The sequence below is a fragment of the Jaculus jaculus genome, chromosome 14 (genome assembly GCF_020740685.1).
Source record: "Jaculus jaculus isolate mJacJac1 chromosome 14, mJacJac1.mat.Y.cur, whole genome shotgun sequence".
Lineage (NCBI taxonomy): Eukaryota > Metazoa > Chordata > Mammalia > Rodentia > Dipodidae > Jaculus > Jaculus jaculus.
Genome location: NC_059115.1, coordinates 57,609,811 through 57,620,713, shown reverse-complemented (window position 1 = coordinate 57,620,713; position 10,903 = coordinate 57,609,811). Strand labels below are relative to the sequence as shown.

General features: G+C 47.1%; 1 protein-coding gene across 1 annotated transcript in view; it reads right to left on the bottom strand.

Moving 5' to 3' along the window:
• Positions 1–520: 520 nt before the first annotated feature.
• The window catches only part of Znf366 (zinc finger protein 366), a 79,869-nt gene continuing 69,486 nt past the window's right edge, over positions 521–10,903 (bottom strand). Inside the window, exons 5-6 of the mRNA XM_004651395.2 lie at positions 5,530–5,704; positions 521–1,314 (exon numbers count right to left, since the gene is read on the bottom strand). Coding sequence (XP_004651452.2) covers positions 776–1,314; positions 5,530–5,704 — 714 coding nt within the window. The 3' untranslated portion in view covers positions 521–775. The remainder of the gene's footprint in view (positions 1,315–5,529; positions 5,705–10,903) is intronic.

Sequence of the window (10,903 nt, the reverse complement as noted above, 5' to 3'; positions counted from 1 at the left end):
AAGAGTTCCCACACCCCGCTCCCTACACCGGAGCTCCAATCCACTGCTCACCGTGAAGGAGCTCTGCTGGGGACACGGGGTCAGTCCAAGGAGCCAGGACTCCTGACCACCAGCTAGTCACCTGCAAAATGCTCCAAGTGTCCCGTCTAATGAAAGAAGAGATCCACGCAGACACCTGAACACTGCTGGCTTCCAGGAGCTAAAACTACCCGTCTCTGGAAATGACACCTGACCTTTGCAGCTACTTGAGACTATCTTTCCCAGTGGTGCCCCCTCCTGCATCGTTCCTAGCATAGTTATTATTTAATAAAGGCAATTTGCTATACACAACTACTAATATTCTCCATCTATCTGTAAAAATATTGTTAACTGTAACCTCCACAAACCCAACTAGTTCTTAATAAGGTTGTACATCAAGCACCAGTTTTACAACTAGAAAGAAATTTACCGTGTATTGCATTGATAGTCAAAGGAAACCACGATTTCTAAAAGCACCTCAGGGTCAGCTTACAATGAAGTATTCTAGAGAAATATGCACAGTTTATTAACGGGGGGGTGACGCATAAAATAACACTGAAGAGACCCCGCATGTGTGTTAAAAGTATTAAGGGCCCGAGGAATAGCCTGAGAAGCATTTACATTACCTGCACATTTAGTCAGCTATTTGTAAAGATCGGCACCTCTCTCCAGTTCCCAGCAAATGACAGTTCATGCAGAAAGCTATATTTGAACTGCCTAGTTCTCATTTTCCAAATGTAATTTAAAAGCGGTCCACTTAGATACCCAAAAGCACTGCTTGTTTTTCCATTTTCCTCTCCAGTAATTCTTTTAAACTCTCATCTCTGTGCTTGAGGTATAAGTAATCAGAAAAAGAGGGGCCCCTGCGGCTGCTCTGAAGAAACCCAAGGCCGAAATGCTCCTCTCCGGGGACACAGTCCATCTCTGGGGCTCCCAAGTGGTCCTTGCTCCGTCCCTCCCGCTGCTGCTGCTCCTCGCTCGGAACCCCCTCCTCCTCCTCCTCCTTGCAGACTTCCTCCAGCCCCTGGGGGGGCTGCTCCGGCTTGGTGGACAGATCCTGGGGCACACAAAGCGGCTGAGTCTCCGGGGCCAAGCCGGGGCTGCAGGGCTCTGCCTCGTAGCAGTTCTCCTCCTCCTCCTCCTCCGGGCAAGGACTGCCGACAGCGCTCTCCCCATCCGACTGGAACCCGGGCCTCTTCCCACTGTGCTTCTGCGAGAGGTCGAAAGGCTCCTCCTGCTCCAGGCTGCGCAGGAGCCCCACCGTCTGTGTCAGGGCCAGTCTCTCCCTCCCCAGACCTGCATGGGACAGAGCATTCAGGCACTTAGGGAAAAGCAGTGGAAAAATGGCCTGGCCTAGGGTGCCCAGGTTCCTTTAAGTATCCTGGTTGCGCATTAGCAATTCTTTTATTTATTTCTGATGAGAGAGAGAAAAAGTATATGAGCATGGGCCTGCCGGGGCCTCTTTCCACTGCAAATGAACTCCAGATACCTGTGCCCCTTTGCGCATCTGGCTTTAAATTGGTACTGGGGAATCAACTCAAGGCCAGCAGGTTTTATAAACAAGCACCTTTAACCACTGAGCCATCTTCTCAGCCCCCGCTTGTCCACTTTAAAATAAAACGGCCGATCTGGGTGTGGTGGTGCATGCTTTTCAATGCCAGCACTGAGGCAGGAGGGTGTCCTGGTGTTCAAGGAGAGCCGCCATCTACACAGTGAGTTTCAGGCCATCCTAGGCTAGAGTCAGACCCTACTTTGAAAAAAGAAAATCCAAAAAATAAAAATTAAAATAACATAGGCAAGGGGAGGCCTATCACCCACAGATGGTACCTGGATCCATATTACCCTTTAGAGTGAATTTAGCAACCTGCACCAAAAGCTTTAAAACTAAGTTTCAACTTAGCAATGTCTCTATTGAGAATTCAAGTTATGAAAAATAAAAAATAAAAAGGAGGCAGGCCAGGCATGGTGGCGCACGCCTTTAATCCCAGCTCTTGGGAGGCAGAGGTAGGAGGATCGCTGTGAGTTTGAGGCCACCCTGAGACTACAGAGTGAATTCCAGGTCAGCCTGAGCTAGAGTGAGACCCTACCTCGAAAAAGAAAAAAATAAAAAATAAAAAAATAAAAAGGAGGCAGGAAAACAGAGTATGTGTAAGAATGCTGATGCTGATCACATTTTTTTATTATAGTGAAACTATGAAAACAAGTTAACTGTTTAAATTTTGAATAAACACAATGGTACACGCACACACACAGTGAACTACATGTGGGTGATACAGATCATAAACATACTCTAGGTATATTTTAAATGAGGTCAATTTCATAATATATTACTTAAAATCTGTATCATACAGAATATAGATTTACAGTGCAGCCCCAATATTCTCATTATCTCTCTCTTCTTCCCTTTTCCCCTCCTTTCCTCTCTTTCTCCTCTCTGCACAAATCCCCAAACTGATCAACTCTGAAGTGTCTTCTCTTCATTGCTTAAGTATTTTTTTAAAATCTTTTTATAGTGGGTATGTACTTTATTGAAGAATAAGCAAAGACAAACAAAGGTATTCCATCTTAAGAACAAAACAAGAAACAATGCCACTTGGGGCCAAGGAGGCCACGCCAAGCCAATGGTCCTCATACAGAGACGGAGTAGAGGCTCTCTGAGTTCCCTAAGTCCTTGTGTCTGACCACAGATGTCTCCGTGGTGGACACAGTGACCTAAAAGGGTCTCCGCTTTGGTTTCAGTTTGAGGACCCAGAAGGATGGGATTAGCCGTGGCCCCCGTGCACAGTGAGCATAGCTCATTCCATTCCATCTTTCAGGCCTTCACCTTGATTAGCCCGGTGAGGCAAGATGAGAAACAGGAAGGGAGGAGCCCAGGAAGCAGCCCAAAAAGGACTGGCAGGAACTCCTGAAGCAGCTTCGCCAGCTGCCTAAGACTTTTAACCTTGTCAGGGGACAAGGAAGATCTTTTTCATCTTTATTTTATTTATTTCATTTTGGTTTCTTGAGGTAGGGTCTCGCTCTAGCTCAGGCTGACCTGGAATTCACTATGGAGTCTCAGGGTGGCTTTGAACTCATAGCAACCTTCCTAACTCTGCCTCTCAAGTGCTTGGATTCATGGCGTGCACCACCACGTGCAGCCTTTTTCATCTTTTTAGCATTAATTTCTTAGCCATTAAAAATCGACAATAGAAAGGTCACTACCACTTATAAGTGAGGACAACAACATTGTTAAAAATCTGTTAAGGGCTGGAGAGATGCCTTAGCAGTTCAAGTGCTTGCCTGAGAAGCCTAAGGACCAGACTCATGTTTGACTCTTCAGATCCTATGTGAGCCAGACACACAAAGTGACGCAAGTGTGCAAGGTCGCACACACGCACAAGGTGGCGCACGTGCCTGGAGTTTGATTATAGTGGCTGGAGGCCCTGGTGCACCAATTCTTTTCTTTCTGTCTCTCATTTAAAAAAAAAAAAACAAAACGCCAGTCTGTTGGGCTTGCCTCAAAAAAAAAAATCTGTTAAAAAAATTTTCAAAGCAGGGGCTGGAGAGATGGCTTAGCAGTTAAGGCGCTTGCCTGCAAAGTCAACGGATCAAAGTTCGATTCCCCAGGACCCATGTTAGCCAGATGCACAAGGGGGCGCACGCATCTGGAGTTCGTTTTCAGTGGCCGGAGGCCCTGGTGCACCCATTCTCTCTCCCTCCCTCATCTATCTGCCTCTTTCTCTCTCTCTCAAATAAATAAGCAAATAAAAAATTTTTCAAAGCAAGCTCTGATCTATAGTGGTGCTCTTTTTTCCCCTCAGATGACAGAGCCTGTTAGGGTGTGAGAGCATCCATGTGGAGCAAGTCTTTGGGGAACCAAATCAGGTTTTCAGACAGTTGTCTGTGGCCTCTTCTGGAAAAATGCAGACCTTGCTTAGGAAGAGGCCATGTAGAGATTCAGTAAATCATGTGAGAGGAGAAGTCTTTTCAAGAAAAAATAGTTCTCTCCTATGCTGCTCTAGGATTTTTCTAAGGCTTTTACATAAACTCCAGCCCTTGTTTCTGATGACTGTAATCATCTGTTTTCTCAGAGTCACTGTGAACTCAGGGGTGTTGTAAAAAAAAAAGAAAAGTCCTAATGCCACACTGGCTTCCCTTCAGATGCGCACGTCTTACTTTATGAAATGGAATGCCCGTCTGCCTCACCCTGCAAGCGGTACACACAAACACATCGCCCATGTTTCTGCCTGGGGCGCTGAGCGTAGGCTTGAATCAGAAATTCCCCAGTTGGAATGCCAGCTCTCGGCCTTTAGATTTCGTTGGTCTCGGCAGGTGATGTGACACCTGCAAGCCTTGATCGGCTGGAACACAAAATGAGAATGCAGGCTCTCTCCTGAACTTGGAGGAAGGGGAGAACGCTGTCAACATGTCTGTCTTCTCTCCCACACTCAGACCTGGAGGGCCGGGGCGGCCTCATTCCCTCTGCTCGGCCCCAGTGCTGGCCAGGGGCGCCCTCACTGCCTGTTTATTGAAGGACTGCTTGATTAGGTGACTAAGGAGCCTGCAGCATTCAGGAGACCTGAAATGCAAGCTCTTCACTGCTAAGAGCCTGAGGCTGAGGAGGTAAAGGTATTAATTACTTATGATTTAGTGAGAGAGACATAAAGCCCTTTTAGCTTAGGGGCCCATCACAGCAGGAAAACTGTCCCTGAGTGAACAAGGAGAGACCAAGCCTGCTTCAAACACATTTCTGTTGACAGCAGAGCATGCAGATCTGTTTTTTTTTTATGTTTAAAAAAAAAGAAAGAAAAATTACACAGCCTCCAACAGCAATGGGAAGTGGATATGTTAACGACTTGAGTCAGAAAAAGTTCAAATTCTGACTCTGCCCCTTTTTGGCCAAGCAACTGTGGAAGGCTCGGTTTCCTCACCTTTAAAATAGACTTAACAGGAGCTGGAGAGATGGCTTAGCAGCTAAGGCACTTGCCTATGGAGCCTAAGGACCCAAGTTCGATTCCCCAGGACACACGTAAGCCAGATGCACAAGGTGGCGCATGTGTCTGGAGTTCATCTGCGGCGGCTGGAGGCCCTGGTTGTACCCGTTTCTCCCTCTATATCTGCTTCTTCCTCCCTGGTCCTCTCAAATAAATAAATAAATGAATGAAAACTATTTAAAACCGAAAACAGGAAATTAAAAAATAATAGACTTAATAGGAGCTCTCCATCTGGGAGTAGTTGTGAAGATTTAAGGAGAGAAGGCATCCCATGAAGTGTCTGGGACAAAGTAACAGACCACAGCGCCCGATGGCACCCTTCCTAGGTCCCAAGTCTGCCTCGATGCTTTGCTGTTACTCACTGCCCTTTTTACTCATGCCTGCTCCCGTCGCTCCACTGTGACCCTGAAAACTGTATTCCCTTGTGCGACAAGGAGAAATCTCTAGAAACAAAGCCCCGTGAAAGTACAGTCCTCTCACATTTGTTGCCCACTGTGTGCTGTGGGCAGGGGTTCCCTGTCAGGGCCAGGTGGGGTACCTTGAGAGTGGAGGCCTCGCTCCATCACTCCGTGCTTGACCTTCATGTGGCGCGTCAGGTTGCCCTTCAGGGTGAACTTGCTGGGGCAGTAGAGGCACTTAAAGGGCTTGCTGTCTGAGTGCAGGTGCATGTGGCCCATAAGATTGTGCATCCGGTTGAACTCCTTTCCACACAGCTGTTGAGACAGAGACGAGAGCACAGTGACCCTGCCAGGGAGAAGTGGCATTCTAGCCAACGAGGGACCAACACGCTGTGGCCACATCTACTTCTGCTCTTGCTTGGCTCTTGTCCCAAGGACGATGCTCTCCCGGAAGTCAGGGAAGGACTGGAGGCTGCTCAGGCTCAGAGGAAAGATGGATTTGTGACGACCAAAAGTGTCCAGGGGTCCTTTAAACTCAAGACCCAAATCACAAAGCTTCTAGTGCTTTTTCCTTCTTTTTGGCACATGGGTATGTGTATGCAGAGGGTGTGTCTGTGTCTTCCCATGTGTATGTGTGCACATGTATGCTCATGCGTGTTGAGGATAAAAGTTGGTGTCACGTGTCTTCCTCAGTCACTCTCCACCTTCTATTTTGAGACAGGGTCTCTGGAGGTCATCTATTTGGCTGGACTGCCTAACCAACAATAAAACCTAGGGATTCCCCTGCCTTCACCCCCAGCCCAGAGCTTTTCTCAATAGTAAGGAGGAGACTGCATATTCAATACTCATAAGCTGCTTAAGAAACGAAAGACAGGGGCTGAAGAAATGGCTCAGCGGTTAAGACTTGCCTGTAAAGCCTAATGACCCCCAGGGTTCAATTCCCCAATACCCACGTAAAGCCAGATGCACAAAGTGGCACACGTGTCTGGAGTTCATTTGCAGCGGCCGGAGAGCCTGGGAGGCCCATTCCCTTTCTCTCATTAACTCTCTCTCTCTCTCTTTCTCTCTAGTACCTTGCAAATAAATACATTAATTAAATATTAAAAAATGAAGGACACCATTCTAAATATGCCAATGAATATCTTATTTGATTCTCTCATTGATCTTATTAGGTGCCGTTGCTACCAGCCCTATTTTACAGATAGGTAAACTGAAGACTCAAGTTACTGGACCAGGACTCACAGCTAGTGGGCGCTGCAATTTGGGATAAAAACTCAGACCAGTGGACATCAGAAGCCACAAGGTTGCCCCCCACCCCCAGCACACACACCCCGAAACAGAACTCTTCCGTAGCACTCTACAGGATCATGTGTTTCTAAGTTTTAATTTACAAATTGTTGGGATGAATTTCAGACTTAAACAAGGAGACATCAGAGAGGAACGTGTCTTGAAGAAGTGGAATATTAGCTCAGATATACAAAAAATAAACATGCTTCACTCATTTCTTTTTCATTCTTTTTCCCTATTTCTGTCACATGAGTAGTTCCCACACTTCTTCCTTAGAAGCAGGACACTTTGCTTCCATGCTGGGAGAAATTCATCCTTTAGTTATTACCTGTGGATACTGAGATGTTAGAAGTTGGTATGGCTTGAAAAAGCTTTTGAAAAGAGATGATATTTTAGCCTTAGCTTGAAGAAGGGTGTCATGTGTCTTGTTCTTTAAAGTAATTTTATTGACTTATTTGCAAGAAGAGGAAGAGAGAATGAGAATGGGCACACCAGGGCACAGAGCCACTGAAAACGAACTCAACACATCACACGTGCCACTTTGTGCATCTGGCTTTATGTGGGTACTGGGAATTCAAACCCAGGCCTCCAGGCTTTGTAAGCAAGTGCCTTGAACTGCTTAGCCATCTCCCCAGCCCGTATTTTGTTTTGGATTTGAACATAAGGATAAAGTCTCTTCATTAAATATTTTCAGGCACGTCAGCCAATCTGATATCACAGGCAAAGTAATTAGTCCTATTGGGATTAGGGCTAACTGTTTGTGGCTGTCATAGTTACTGGGACTCAAGTGTCTGGGAAGATTCTCCAGTCACCAGCTCCAAGATCCTCCCTCTCAGCTCCCCAGCCCCCCCAAGTCTACAGTGAGGCATGAGCACCATCTGGGCATATCCCAGGTTCTTTTTCAGTCTCTAGCCAACTTCCTTTTAGGACCCATTATGACAGTCTAATAAATTGTTTTACTCTAAAGTGTTTTTTTTTTTTTTTTCTGGCTCAATTAGTTCAATACTAAACTTCTTGAGACATTTTAGCGGTTCTTGGGGACACTGACCATGAAATGATATTGTCTCCTGTTGTGAAGACTGATGGCCTGAGGGAAAGTCCATTCATTATGTGGGGTGACTGGCCTCTGGGCTGCTGGTGAGGTTTAATTTTTATATATTACAATTATTCTGCATGACTCATGATAGCTTACTGGATGTGCCAATGGGGAGTTTCTCCTGGGCTAAGTGGAGGGTATGTTAACTCTAAAAGGTATTTGGGGAGTCTCAAAATGTCCCAGGTAGTCTTCAGTATAAGACCACCCCCTTTTCTTTGAAACCAATCTCAGTCTTAGGTTCAGGGACACATCTGTACTGCACTCAATGTATAGCTAAACACTATGTTGGGAGACTGTATAAGCAAGTCAAGAAACCCCATGAAGAATTCTAAAGAGCAGCCATTGTCCTTTCTCCAGTAACTCAACACATTAGTTTGCAAGCTACAATCCTCACTGACAGGATGGGGCCACGTGACTCAGGACTCAGGCCTTCTGCCCCAGTCCATCTTAGAAGGGATCACCTGGCTTTCTCCTATAGGCCTGTGGCCCTCCGCCCAGTCCTGCGGTCCCTATCCAGAGCATATGGCCTCCTCATCTTTCCCAGATATTTATCCTCACTGGACAATGCACAAGTGTGGAGAGACAGTTCATGCCTCTGAAAGCCAAAGAGAGACTTCTCAGAAAGAGGCTAGAGCCAACAAATGATGGAGTCTGGGGTTTTAGCTCCAAGCAGTCTGCATTTGCGGAGTGGAGTTAGACTAGAAGGAAAGAGCAGCTATTTTATTATTATTATTATTATTTTAATTATTTTTTGGTTTTTCAAGGCAGGGTCTCGCTCTAGCCCAGGCTGACCTGGAATTCACTATGTAATCTCAGGGTGGCCTTGAACTCATGGTGATCCTCCTAGCTCTACCTCCCAAGTGATGGGATTAAAGGCATGTGCTTCCACACACGGCTTAAAAGCAGCTATTTTGGTGCATGTCTCTAGTCCTAGCACTAGGGAGGCTCAGGTAGGAAGATCACTGTGAGTTCAAGGCCACCCTGAGGCTTGCAGAGTGAATTCCAGCTGAGCCTGGGCTACAGCGAGACCCTACCTTGAAAGAAGAAAAATAGAATAAGAACAAATGTTTATATCCATCCTTTAAAAATGGGTTGGATGGATCATTAGGTTTTGAGAAAATAGAGAGGTGACAGAGATAACCCAGAAGCAGAGAACTGGCTTTGTGTTCTCTTATATAAAATATTAATATTGGGCTGGAGAGGTGGCTTAGTGGTTAAGGCGCTTGCCTGCAAAGCCTAAGGACCCAAGTTTGATTCCTCAGTACCCACATGAAGCCAGATGCACAAGGTGGCACACTGATCTAGAGTATTTTTGTACTGGCTAGAGGCCCTGGTGTACCCATTCTCTCTCTCAAATAAATAAAGTATTAAGATATTAATATTAAACAATGTCTTAACCAAGCTGTTGAGAGGACCAAATGAGATAACTGGTGTAAAATTCTTGGCAAACTAGTTTTTGTTACTGTCATCACGGGATGCTTAGTAGACTCTAACATTCCAGAAATAGAAAGATCTTTGAAGATGAGGGCGCTGTCCTTTCAAACCAAATTCTTTGGAGCAAACATCAAAGGAAGTACCAGTGAGGAATAATAGCTCTGCCAGCTGACCTGGGGCCCAGTAGAAACCCAGCCCAGGGTATGTGTGGAAATAGGAGATTCACCGTCAAACACAGGTCTTGGGGAGAGCCCACATCTGGCTCCCCAGGCCTCAGGCCACCCTTGAAACAGCTGGCACGTGTCCCTAATCTGGCCTCCTGGTGCCCTTTCTCATCTACGCCCTTGTTTCCCATGCCTGAGGTGCCAGGCAAGGCTAAGGACAAGGGCTCAAACAGCTGCCACAGAGAGATCACACATGGTCAGAGACGGGGCGATGGCAGTGGCAGCCGCTTGGCTGAGACCAGGGGCCCAGAAGGCCAAGCGACCCTGGACCTCACTCCAGCCGCCTGAGATGAACTTCAGAGCCGAGATGCCGCAGGAAGCTGCGTTTTCCTATCAGGGAAGAAAGGTCAAAGAGCTCGCAGCCAGTCCGAGAGAATGGCCTCCGCTCAGCTGCCTTTCCCTTGCATTCTTCTCTCTCCCCTTCTCGGTGTGCCTCTTCTTTAATAAGATGGGTGTTCCTTTCCTCAAAGGGACAGGGAGGGAGGGAGGGAGGGAGGGAGGGAGGGAAAGAGAGAGACTATAAACTGTCCAAAAGGACCGTGAGAAAACAGGAAGCTCTGAAAAGTACAAGAGAAAGCAAGATGAAATCTATTTGCAGGCGGCCCCTGGGGACATGTGAGGCATTGTTAAGCAGGCAGTTCATAGGCTATATCCTTCCTTCTGGCGAGGAGGAGGGCCTTGCTGCCCAAAGGCTGCTATCTGGTCACTGCCTTAACTCCCTCCACGCCAGCCTGAAAACCCTGACCCCAGGCACCCCAGGCAAAATGCCCCATCCGGTCTCCCTCCTTTCGGTGCATCAAAGACCCGGGAGCCAGTCTGGCAGTGAGGGTGGAAGCCCTCTGCAAGGAGGCCTCACCCCTCTTCCAAACAGGGCCATCCTCCACAGCCTTCAGCCCTCTCCGGCAGAGAGGGCTGCAGGTGACCTGGTGATTCATAACTTTGGCAGCTTCTGGCTTCACCCGTCTCAAAAGAGAATTTGTCCCGGAAATTCTGGATGGCCGCTTTTCCTGGACAGGTTTTCCAAAGACGGCAGCTGGTTCTTTGCTCTGCTCTTATGGACTGTGGCCACTGCGAGGATGGTATCCAAATGGAGGCCTGGGTGCTTACGCAGAATGTGGGAAGCATACTTCTGAAACATGGCCTGAGTCTGCAGGCTGGGTCTCTGGCCAGGCTCCAGCTGGCTCCAAGGCACAAGGAGTCCAGAAGCAGAGCCAAGAGCGAGAGTCCAGAAGGGCAGTGTTTTTTTTTTTTTTTTCTTTCTTTTTTTAATATAAGAAAGAAAGAAACATAGAATGGAAACCTTTCCTCTCCTCTAATTTTCCATCCTATTGTTAATGCTGAATCCCACAGGCCGGGGGGTAGGGGGGCATTTCTGTTCACGGAGGACAGCTGTTTCCACTAAGACTAATTCATGGCGTAGGGAGGCAGGATTTATACCAGGAGGAGATATTCATGGTGAGAATCCAAAGAAAC